At 28.3% G+C, this 12,534-nt stretch overlaps 3 protein-coding genes across 7 annotated transcripts in view; 1 reads left to right on the plus strand and 2 right to left on the minus strand.

Annotated features, from left to right (window-relative positions):
- LOC105845853 (uncharacterized) overlaps positions 1-2,186 on the minus strand; it is a 201,050-nt gene extending 198,864 nt beyond the window's left edge. Inside the window, exon 1 of the mRNA XM_065813584.1 lies at positions 2,065-2,186. Coding sequence (XP_065669656.1) covers positions 2,065-2,068 — 4 coding nt within the window. The 5' untranslated portion in view covers positions 2,069-2,186. The remainder of the gene's footprint in view (positions 1-2,064) is intronic.
- LOC136088804 (uncharacterized) overlaps positions 105-12,534 on the plus strand; it is a 17,942-nt gene continuing 5,512 nt past the window's right edge. For 2 of the 5 annotated variants that reach the window (XR_010642498.1, XM_065813586.1), the window contains exons 1-5: positions 105-299; positions 10,546-10,572; positions 10,667-10,690; positions 10,829-10,868; positions 11,148-11,387. The gene's annotated coding sequence lies outside the window, so the exon portion shown is untranslated. Of the gene's footprint in view, positions 300-10,071; positions 10,208-10,545; positions 10,869-11,147; positions 11,388-12,534 lie in introns of those variants that run through there. The other 3 variants (XM_065813587.1, XM_065813588.1, XM_065813589.1) reach the window with 3 other exon arrangements.
- LOC100201200 (uncharacterized) overlaps positions 3,099-12,534 on the minus strand; it is a 29,109-nt gene continuing 19,673 nt past the window's right edge. Inside the window, exons 4-5 of the mRNA XM_065813585.1 lie at positions 5,872-5,941; positions 3,099-3,394 (exon numbers count right to left, since the gene is read on the minus strand). Of these exons, the coding sequence (XP_065669657.1) occupies positions 3,177-3,394; positions 5,872-5,941 (288 nt within the window). The 3' untranslated portion in view covers positions 3,099-3,176. The remainder of the gene's footprint in view (positions 3,395-5,871; positions 5,942-12,534) is intronic.

Here is a 12,534-nt window from a genome sequence, read left to right on the forward strand (position 1 = left end):
CTTTGAACAATTGAAAAAACTGCACACAAATGAATTAAATTTTGCACAAGTAGATATTACTTATGTCAAGTAATTTTAATTTAAACTTTTTATTTTTGTTTTAGGTGCCTTAAGAAGACCTAACGATCTTGTCACAGAGCACCGCGGAAGAGCATTAAATGAGGAAGTTCACGCCTCCTATCTTAACCAATGGCATGAAATATGCCCAGAGCTCGCTTCGAACACTGGATCTCTTGCTTCCAAAATAAGCGTTCTAATCACTGCACCACGGCTGCTCAGGGTTAGGATTTAATTATTCGGTAATTTTTTATTGACAATTTATTATAATATTTATATTAAGATTATCATGATAATATTTTACTCCAAGTAATATTACTCATCGTCAATTGAAGAAATAATCATTCACATAAATGAATTTAAATGCACACAATTAATTCTTAGTTATGTTACTTTAAAATTCGAAATCAAATTTTTTTTTTACTGAATATTTTTATTTTATTTTTAAGTTAACAAATAAAAATCAGAAAATTGACTGTTAATAAAGAATTGAAAAAATATAAATACACATATTTGTAACAAAATATTTATTTATATAAATATTATTATATATACTATTATAGTATATATATATATATATATATATATATATATATATATATATATATATATATATATATATATATATATATATATATATATATATATATATATATATATATATATATATATATATATATATATTATTATATTATAATATTATTATAAATATTTATACAGCTTCGGCTTATCTACTCTGTTTTCCATAAACGTACCGTTAAAAATATATTTATCAATAAAAGTATATATAAAAATAGATAACAGTTAAAAACTAAAAACAATTGTTTAAAAATTTATCATTGATTTCAAGTTGTTGTTTCGTGTTGAATGCTTGTGGGCTATTTTTAAAAAATACTTTATAAAGTTTGAGATAATATAATTCAAGATTTTATGAACTTAACACATAAACTTTTACCTAGAGCTGAAGCAAACTCCAAAAACTTATGCGTTTATACTCATGTGAAAATGTTTAAAAAATTGCTATGATTGGAGCATGGGAACAAAAATACCCTAAACTTTCGGCCACAATGGCCATAAACGCGACAGCAACAAATTGATAAAAAAAATTTTTGACTATTCTTAACAAAAAATACATTCATCAACAAACTTTAAATTTTAGCTTTCAAAAGCTATGACTAGAAAATGACTAGATAACCATCTTTAATTTGAAGGGGTTACACATTTGTTACACTTGTTACAATCTATCATAATTTTTAAATGCAATGAGATTATTGTATGAAATTTAAAATTCATCAACAAATTTAAATTTAGTAGAAAATAGAAAAAGAAATATTTTATCGACTTGTCACTCTCACATTTTCGGCAGTTGTCAAAATTTTAGGGATTTTTTGTTTGCAGGCTCTTATCATCGCAACTTTTTTTTTGTAAATTAGACTTATTTGACGTAAGTATAAACATATAAGTGTTTTGAGTCCCATATCTGGAAGTTAGCTCAAATATCATAAAATGCTGCATCCACCCATGTGCTGAATTATTTTAATGAATTAAGGACAACCCTTAAATGCGTTGTGTGCTTTAAAACAAAGCTACGTTTAAAAATTTCTTTAAAAATAATTTCTAAGGGGTTGTTTTTAGCTCTTATTTTTTCCCACGACTCATAATATTGTTTCTAAAAATCTTCAAGAGTAAGTCAGTCTGGGTTTAAAATAAGCAAATTTACAAAAATTTCTTTTTTAATCTTTTTGATTAATAATCATTTTAACTAAGTGTCGTGAAAAGTTTCTTTTGTCTCCACCCGAGCCAGTAGCTCATAAAGACCAATAAAAACAATACAAATAATTAATTTTTGTGTCAAATAGTTTAATAAAATGATATAAAGATATTATAGTAACTAGTTATTCATTAAACATACTTAAACATAGATGCAATATGTAAAGTAACAAAAATATACATCAGTATGATATTATTATAACACAAAACATTTTAAACTAAAAAAAAGTTACTTACTCATTTCACATACATATCACTTGCATATTCTAACATACATATATTTTTCACATTTTTAAATAGATACCTTAAATACATATCTTTTGCATAAATTTGTAGGTTTTTGAAACAAATAGTGAGGTATTTCAGAAAAATAAAAAATTTACAATTGAAATCATACATTATTGATTACCTAAGTGCACTTCAATTTTTTAGTGGAAAAACAATCAATTGAATAAGAAAGTATTGTGACGGTTTGAAACTTTTTTAAAGCAATATTATTTATGACTTTTGCCACAGAAAACTTTAATGGTATTGAAAAATTATTATTTTTATTGTTTGACACACACATATGCAAATACACACAATAAATGACATTGTCAATTATTGTTAACAATTTTGAAGTTTATGCAACTTTATTTTATCAACTTATCGCATTGACCAAACTCTAAGTTGTTATAAGGTAGTTTTGATTTAAAAAAAGAAAAGAATCCCAATCATCGAAAAAATCGATTTTAATAATTCTTGTGGTTCAAGCTCAACTTTTCTCTGTCAATTTTATCTTCTTATTTAAACATTTCTATTTTTTTTTTAATTATATAGTCTAGATAGATTTATGTCTCATAGTTTCAAAGTGCTTTAAAAGTTATTCCTGCCCGAGAAAAAAAACGGCTAATATTACTCGGAACTGTCTAACTTCCTAATAGTCCTGTTAAGTGCGACCTATTCTGACTAATCCTATTAAGCTTTTGCCTAAAGAGTTATCAACGGAAGAAACTTCAACGAAAGATGTAGCGGAATGAACATCAGCAAGATTAATGTTATAAGCACTGATGACATATAAAGAGCTTAATGATTCTTCTGAAATATGATTGTTTCTATATGAGATCCATTTATAGACCACTTGTTTAGCGCGCGCTTGGTCGGTAAAAACAGTCAACAAAATTATAAGTTTATCAAAAAATATATATATATATACATATTTATTGCAGAAAATATTATAGCTTTATTAAGAAAAATAAAATCTTAAATAATTAAAAAAAAACAGTAAAAAATAGAGTTCAAATAAGTTTTATTATGTAAACAATAAAAATAAAATAACGATCTTCACAATTAATGGTGCTCGAATACAATTAAACTTTATCATCAAATAAGTCTTTTTTAACAAGCGATGATAAAACTGGTTCTCTTTGAGAATATTGCGAGAATGGGTAATTCTTATAAAAATATTTTCTTTTTATGAACTTTCCGACGATAATGCAGATAATCGCAACAAGCAGAAAAAATAAAACTATCATGCTAGCAATAAAGCCAACTTTTTCTCCATTATTCAAAGTGTCCACCCATGCGCCTAAAAAAGATTTAGTTTCAAATTAATTTTACTTTAAATGCCTTATCACAGACCCGAGTTTACATAGTAGAAACAATACTTAGTTTAAAAGAAAAAAAAAACTAATTTTATTTTCTTTCTAGAAAAACATTTGTCAAGTACTATTGTACTTGACAAATAAACTTGAGGATAATCGTTTTTTATTTACTTTTTAAAAAAAATTTTTGTGGAAGGGATGAAGTATCCCCATTAGGCTGGGGGAAAAAAAGTTTTTATCATAAATATTCATATATAACAAGAAAAACTGTTGTACTGCGCCTTCATATAAATAAAAGTAATTTGTGCAAAAAAAAAAAAATTTTTAATAAAAAATACAACTGCTCCGTTGTTTAAAATTCTAATAACTACGTTTTTGCGTGCTTGCTTAAAGGCAAACCTGGCAGCCTTTTTGAACCATTTCTCGTTATCCTATTAATCTGAAGTTTTGACTTTCGACTTTATATTGTTGACAATACATTCTATCAAATTTTGAGAGCTCAGACGGTGAAAGATCCAAGGTAACATCACAAAATCATTTCAAAGGATCCACTTTAAATTTTCAAAAAATATTTTTGATTTACAATTTAATACTTTATACATAGATCATAGCAGTATGAAAGTTCATTATTAAAAATTTAGATTAATAACTTTCTAAAATGAGGTTGGTTATTTAATAGCTGCACAATCTGTAAATATTTTATAGGTCATAAATTTTTTGATATATCAATATATTTTTTTAATAGCTGTATAACCTGTAAATATTTTAAATGTCATGACTCATTTGATAACACAAGTGTGAAAAGGCTTTGAGGCAGCACACGAAGGGAAAAAAATCAGGTTCAGACAGTTCAAGCTCAAAAACTGGTAAACAGATGGAGATATTTCCTTATCCGATATAAGCTGTATTTGTGAATTTTGATATTGTAACCAATGCTGACCAAAATAATTAATGCAGACCAAAATAGTTAATGCAGACCAAAATAATTAATGCAGACCAAAATAATTAATGCAGACCAAAATAATTAATGCAGACCAAAATAATTAATGCAGACCAAATTAAAGCAGATAAATACTAAGTAAAGCAACCGACAAGAAGACGGTAAAGCTTTTAATCTAAAGTTTTTAAAATAAAGTTTCAACAGCTTCAAACAAAATGATAATACATTTACTGATAAGTTTACTTCACTGTATTTTTATGGTAGTGATGATGGTACATTACCCAGGGAGAGTATAATAGATAAATAATATGCAATAGAGTATAATAAATAAATAATATGTGGGTAGTAAGAAAGAAGAGCATTATGAGTTGGTTGCAAAACATATTTTGCCAAAATCTGGTCAAAACCAAATCATTGATATTGCATATTGTCAGAAATTAACAAAGTTGGTGTATCTTTAGATATATGAGTTGCCAGGCTGTGATAGCACTAATGTAAATTCAGTTTCTAAAGGAGGAGTAATGTAGAACTTGGAGAAAGCAATTGGACATCTGCTACAATGATTTATTTGTGTTCTGCACACAAATGAACTTCCATTAAGGTATTTGTTTAAACGACTTGATGGCCCAACACAGTAAAAGTTCTTTTACAGGTTAGTCAGTAAAACCATTCAGATATGTAAGAAAAGTTGATATTATCAAACGGAATTCTCGATCATAGTCAAGATCAGCAGCATATGTAAAATCATACATACCAGCAGTATAGGTGCAATCATACATATAAGCAGCCTATGTACAATACCACTCATGCTCAGAGTAAAAAACGTAACCAAAGATCAACAGTATATTCACAATATCAGCAATTTTAGTTCAGACATCCTACTGCTCTAATCAGACATCCTACTGCTCTTACAGTTGTTGAAACATTTTCTTTGGTTGTTGATCTTGTTAAGCCTTACATTAAACGAAATGCACACTTTGCTTATCTTAAAAAAAATTTGCAGATATCCTCCTCAAAATAAACTCTCAAAGGCAATCAACAAATTTAGACAAGTACAAGAAATTGACTCAAGTGCTAATGCGTGGCATGATCTAATTAACGGAAATATTGTTTAAATTATAGAACTACAATTTTCATCACATATAAAAAAAATCCAATTAATTTTGTACTTATTAATAATGATGCTTACCCAAGCCAAACACAAAGTGTTGAATGCTGTGTTAAACTTGAGACCAACGCTTGTAACAAATTTCTTTATATAGCTCTGCATGTTAAAATTTATTCCAATTAAGTGTTAAATGTTTGGTTGAAAAAATAGGGCGCTCATACCTTACACAATTTTTTTTGTTATAGGTTTTTTTGCCACATTCAGTTGCACTATAAACCAGTTTTCCATAACAAGTTTATTTTCCCACCCAAACCTAGTCTGGTCCTAGGACTATGGTCTTACCTGTTCCGATAGGACATAATACAGCTTTTAAAAATATTTTTAAATAATGATAAAAACAAAAACTAACTTACAATTTTTTTGTTTGGTAGAAAAATATCCCTCCACTATGATATCTCCATTTTTTCCCAAAGCTAAAACAACCTTCAATTTAAAATAATTAATAACAATAAAGTTACAAATCTGATTAATAAATAAATAAGATACAGATGTGAATAATAAATAATAGAAATGTAAATAAAAGGTAAAAAAATAAAGTTTAAAAATTCGTTAATTTTATTATCATTGATCATTTTATTATTAATGAATTTTTTACTTTTATCTTATAAATTTTTGCAAGGGGGATCTAATATAAAACTTACTTTCATTGCCTGCATTTAGAAATCAATTCCTATTTTTTTTAATTCAATAAACATTCTTGTTTTGCATGTGTAATTATTTCAAATTGATCTTGTAGGCATTATATACAATTCTTGGTAATATTATTATAAGCATGTGCTTTTTAAAGGATGGAGCAACTCAATATAAAATTATCACTATTTTTATCGTTTAATTCCCATATGTATTTTGAAAGCATAATGTCTTTTTAATACTTTTTAATTTTATTGGACTGTTTATGGTTGGCAAAACGATTTTTCCATTTACTCACTGTTGAGCCAATATATTGTTTATCAGGTATATTCTTAAAGGAAACAACACATTTATATACCACATTTTTTGATAAACATTCTCCACTTTTTGTTTACATTAACAACTATTTGCTGTTTTTTCATTTGGTATTTTTTTGTTTAGCAAAGAATTGTGTGACCTTTTATAATTTTTTCCATAATATTTGTGCAGTTGTAGCTAACTTTATTTGCATTTCGATTAAAAATTTTATGGAATTTATTAGAGGGCGGGAAGCGTTTATTGACCAATTTTAAAAACAAATTTCCTATGTTAGGGGAAACATTTTAGTTTTATGGGGGTTTAAACAAAATTACATAACTAGTTCTATTTCGCTTTTTTGTGTTTTTTTTTTCATGGTCAAATTTTATTTCAAAATTTTGAAATCCACTTTTTTTTCAGAGCACCTTCAAAAATTCGTTCAAAGGAATTTGAAATTGAGATTTTTTTTAGAATTTGGGTTGGATGATTTGAGTAAATATTAATATACAATAATTCATCATTTGGTTTTTTTAAAGGCAGAGCTGTGGCTAGACTACCCCACACACCCAATTTTGGGGAGCGCAGCAAATTTAGGGATCTTTTTACAAATCTGAGGAATTTTTGTTATTTTAGTAATACCTAGTGAAAAATTTCTGAAATTTGGGGGCAATAATGACGGTTTATTTTGGGGTGAGCCTTAAACCCACTAGCAACAAGGCTGTTGAAAGACTTACATGAACTTTCATAGAGGTTAAATGTAGCATCAAGAAAATTCACATTTTTTTAATTTATGATTATTTTGATTTGAAAGCCCATATTTTTTTTATCGCAAAACCGTTTTAAAAAAATGACAAACACAATAGAAATAGTGCTGATATCAATATAACGACGTTAGATCTAATGAAAGAAAAAATAAGATATTATAATGGTTGTCTAATCACCAGTGTCGTAGAAGGATAACAGAAACTTAAATTTGTGTCTGCACATAGAGAAATATACAAAAAGTTTGAGCAATAAATTCTTATGTTTAGGGGTAGCTCAAGCGTCTCAAAGGTTAAGAAAACTATGAATTTGATGTTGACATCAAGATGAATGAATGGATTGATGAGTATTAAAGTAGAGACATCAGCAGCTAGAGGTCACTGTAAGGAGCACTTGCTGCTTGAGAAGCGTAGATCCAGGCTGTAAACCCATACTGCGAACGCACATCACGTAATCTCCGAAGAAGATGTGGCTTTATTACACGTTTGGAAAACTGGATCAATTATCAGTTCCATAATATGATGCCTGCAAGTCAGTGACAAGAACTCCTTCTCAAACTTAAGCTCTAGCAAAAAAAAACAACCAGCTATCTATTCAGTATTTGAGCTGGTTATGTCAAAAGTCGGATGCTGCTGACCATGCCCTATGTCTTCAATAGCTCCAAACGTAGAAGCCGCCGAAGCCTCGCCTGTTCTGGATATATGCTCGACAACTTGCAGTAAGGCTGAGTAACTGAAAAACTTCTCTGAAACCAAAACTGGCAGGCAGACCTTCTTTTTTCCAATTAAATCAGGAAACAGTTTTTCATCCCAGAGAACAAAAAGTAGATAGTGACCCAGAAATTCAATTAATATGTCTGCAGATCTCTGAATTAGGTGTTTCACTTTATGTCGGCTAATTGAGTCTCTGTTTAAAACAAATTCATCAATATTTTGTCCCAAGCTTTTGGCAGTTTCTGCTATAACAAAAACGTCCTTGCAATCTGACACTTTTGTTTAGTATAGAGCCGTTGCGAGCTTTGGAGTAATAATAACTCTTCGCTCCCTCTTTCTTTTTGGTGTCTGAAACGTGATGCCTTCAAAAGTCCCCTCACTCGCATTGCCTCCAGTTACCATCATTTCACCATCTTCAGCTGAGCTGTTTTCAGAACCAAATAGAATTTACTAGGGTTCTCTCATTGGGAGTCTCGCTTTCTGCTAAAACATTGCTATTTTTGTGATAGTAGCTGCTAATGATTATTTTAATGTGATGCTAAAAAAATCCAAGTGCCATTCGCGCAATGACATCAACATGCTGTCAGTTAATTCAGTTACAGAGCCACTTAAGAGTTATAGCTCGGCTTTAGATCTTGTTTTTGTTAAATTTTTTTTATGGATTTTTTTTTGTTTGAAATTTTTTGATTAATTGAGATTTTGTTTTTGTTACGAATAAAATTTTCGGTCAAAATTGAATCTGAAAGAAATATAAAATAACATTTTGTGATCATGAATTTTAATAAAAGTTATTTTGAAGAATTATATCAAAAAATCCAATTTATTTACTATTTGTAATCGAAACATTTAAAATAACAGTCGTTCAACTCACCAATGAATAAGACTCAAGAAAGACTTCAGCCACATCAATCGTCAATTTTACACAAACTTACTTTCATACAATTTGGAAATCGAGACAATTATTTCGGAGAGTTGTCCTAATTACTGAGAACAACCCTTTAAGCAACTAAACAAGCAAACTGCTTCAACAATTTTGCTTAAATGTTTAATCAGCATAACCATTGCAAACAGTGAACAAGTCAAAAAATTGTTTGGAATACAAATACAAATTCAAAAAAATTTCGCATTGTCAGCAAAATAATGGGTTGAATGGTATCTGGACGATTTTCCGGAAAAGAACTAAAATGATCGAATGTTGTAGGCATGATGATTAAATAAAGTGACAATAAGTTCCAAATTTATCACGAGAATAAGCTAGTATCGAGTATCAGCAGAATAACAGCTTTAGAGAGTCAAAAACTTTAACGTCATTGAGCAACCCCTAAACATTGCTCAATTGTGCTGATATTATTCCTGAACTTTTATTTCATATATACAAGTTAAATAAGTCGGTACGCGGAAATCGTGATTTACGGAGCCGATTTTTATGCTAAAATTTTGGTTCTCATTTTTTTAACACTTTTTAAGGCAGCGTGGGGCAAACGTATTTTTGTAGAGTTTTTTTTTAGAAACATATATACACATAGATACTTTTTTGAAAGGAGAAGAGCTAATCTTGACTTTTTCAAGACTTTTATGTATGGTTACTAAACGTTTTTATGGATTATTTTGCTCCTGAACAATTGATTGATGTTCACACATGGAATTGTTGTCAAACAAATGTCGATCCCCATTTTTTATTATCAAAATAGTTCTCTACATGCATCTTTTATTCACCTGCCAAATTTCAAAGAAAAAAAAATACCAGCAAATAGTTTAATTTATGTTAGATTAAGTTTACCACTTTTTTTAGGTAGTCCTAGGCAAACGTTATTTTGTGGTGGTTTTTATTAGAAACATTTATGAACCAAGACTATTTTTAAAAGACGAAAGGTTTATCTTGATTTTTTTATGACTATAATGTATGGTTAACATACTTTTTTATGGATTATTTTTTCAAAAATTTTGCATGAAAATTTGGTTGATGTTCACACAATTGTAGTCGTAGAAATGTCGATCCCCCTTTTTTTTCTTATTAAAATAATTTTCTACATACATTTCCTATTTACATGCCAATTTTCAACGAAAAATAAATACCAGCAAATAGTTTAATTAGTGTAGAACTTTTGGTACTTATTTTCGTTTTTTTGTTGTTGTTATTTTTTTCGGTAAGCGAAATACGGCGGCGGATAAGGGGGGCCAACTCTGAAAAAAATTATTGGAATTTTGTATTATGTTGATTATTATTATTAGATTAAAATTAAAATGCAAATTATAAATAAAAGTGTTTTTGATTCTCTAACAGATAGTAAGTTAATTTCTTTTATTTCATAATAATATAGTTAACTTATGTTTGAAACAAAATATAATGATAAATATAAAAACTTATTGTTTTTTTATGTTACATATAATAAAGAATGTTTCAGATAAAAACTCTTGCTTTTGAATAGATTGTTAAGTGATAGTATAAGTTGACAATTGATTTGACGACAGAGAACTGATTTGACGATTGTTACTTTTGTAACTTACTGTTGACAATTACATAGTGTTTTGTGTAATTTTACAATTTTTTTGTTATCTTTTTTCCAATTTACACAGTCTACCACTGGTAAATTTGTATAGGATAATTTTTAGTATTGATTTTAGAATTACAAATATTATCTGCAAAGAGTGGTAAGTTTAACATTTTTTTAAATTACTTCTTAATATGTATGCATTTCTGGACAATTGCAAATTTATTTTTTATTACAACTTTGTTAACCTTGAGGTACATCTTCAGCTGCTACAATTGGTAAGTTTAAAAAAACTATTATTTTCTAATCTGTTTATGCATGATGTATGCGTAAAACAATTATTTCTAATATGTGTATGCCTTTCTTATCAATAGCAAATAAAATTTTATTTTATTACAACTTATTATTTCATTTAGTTTCACAACCTTCTCTATAATCAGCACAACCTTCTGCTAAGTAAAATTATGATATAATTATTTTTCTGAATGATTATTGAATTCATAATATTTCTATTTACTTACACTATTTAATACATTTTTATTTTGTTATCCATCAAAGTGCAGTAGAAGTAAAATCAAGAGCAGTATTACTTTGATTAACATTTTTAAAGCTATAATTGATTTATTAGTCATTCATTTTATTTGTTCAGCCAATGACTTTCACAAATAGTTGTTATATATTAAATGTTACATAATACCATTCAGTACTAATCTATTTACAATTCAATGTCATTAGATCTGACATATGGTGTCTATCAGAAATATATGTATCAGCACCCTGGATCGACTAGCAGTCGCTCATTTTTATGATGGATCCAGTTGGGAGGGAATGATGGGGAATCATTTAGCTGGACTTATCATCCTCCTAACAGGGGTGCTAGGAGCTACAGCAGAAGAAAACTGTTGTAGAGAAGTTCGCAGGCGAAGACAGCATGGTAGCAGCTTTGTGGTGAATTGTGGCATACACAGTCATTAGGTACCACCTTTTTTTTTAAATTAAAAATTTATATGTAATATCATCAAGTTTGTTTTCCATTTTGTCTCAATTGTGTTCAAACATTTGAATTATTTATTTAAAATTTTTTTAGCCAAAATAATTTAAAAATGAAGCATTGACAAGTGTAATGGTTTTAATAAAATATTTTGTATGTTTTCAATGTGATTAAAAGTTGTAGTATAAAAAGTAGTCAAGTTGTACCTATAAATAGTTATAGACTTTTAGATACGATCAGGACTTTTTGAGGATTTCATAGCCCATATTAAATACAGTGCTAAATTTATGTGTAATATTTTATTGAGTTGATAAATATGAAAAGTCTTTTTTTTAAAAACATTTTTAAATTTCTGTTGACATTTTTTTCAAGCTTGAATATGAAGGGGGGGGGGGGAGGGGAAGCGTTAGTTGTGGCACACACCCCTTTGCTAACTAATGTAGTAAAATAAGCTTGTATACTAATTTCTTATTTTCAATAAACTCAATTTAAAATCTTTTTTCAAATCTCTTAAAAAATTTTTTTTTAGGTTGGAAGACTAAAGATGACTGGGGGGGGGGGGGGGAAGGAGTTAGGCGTGGCACATATCCCGCCCCTAATGTCAATTTATACACCACTTGTAAACACTGTAGAGTAGAAAAGTATAATTTATACTTTTGAACACAAAATATAATCAGTGTTTTTAAGATTAAAGTATTTATAAGAATGTAACATTTCACTATGAGGGTGTTAAAACGTAACAAAAACATCCACCCTTTTATATAAGATAGACCACTAATGTTTAAAAATGGAATGGAAGCGAATTAGAAAAACTTTTTGTGTATAAAGATAAAAAATTTGATCAGAAAAAACAATCTTTCAGATTAAAAACTTATTTTTTTAAGGGTTACGATAGTGTGCTGTATCCCCTTTGGCTCTCTAGACACCCCCTATATCTATAGACTAATATAAACTTGTAGCCTACTCTTACATCTATCTTTTGATACCAAGTTATAGACATTTGGATAAGATTTGACAAAGTTATAACAATTTCAGTGAAAAAAATAATAATTTTGGAACCAGTTTATTCAATAAACCCATATATCTAAAATTTGCGACTAAAAACATTATAACTTTTTTTTGAATTGTTTG

The sequence above is a fragment of the Hydra vulgaris genome, chromosome 12 (assembly GCF_038396675.1).
Source record: "Hydra vulgaris chromosome 12, alternate assembly HydraT2T_AEP".
NCBI lineage: Eukaryota > Metazoa > Cnidaria > Hydrozoa > Anthoathecata > Hydridae > Hydra > Hydra vulgaris.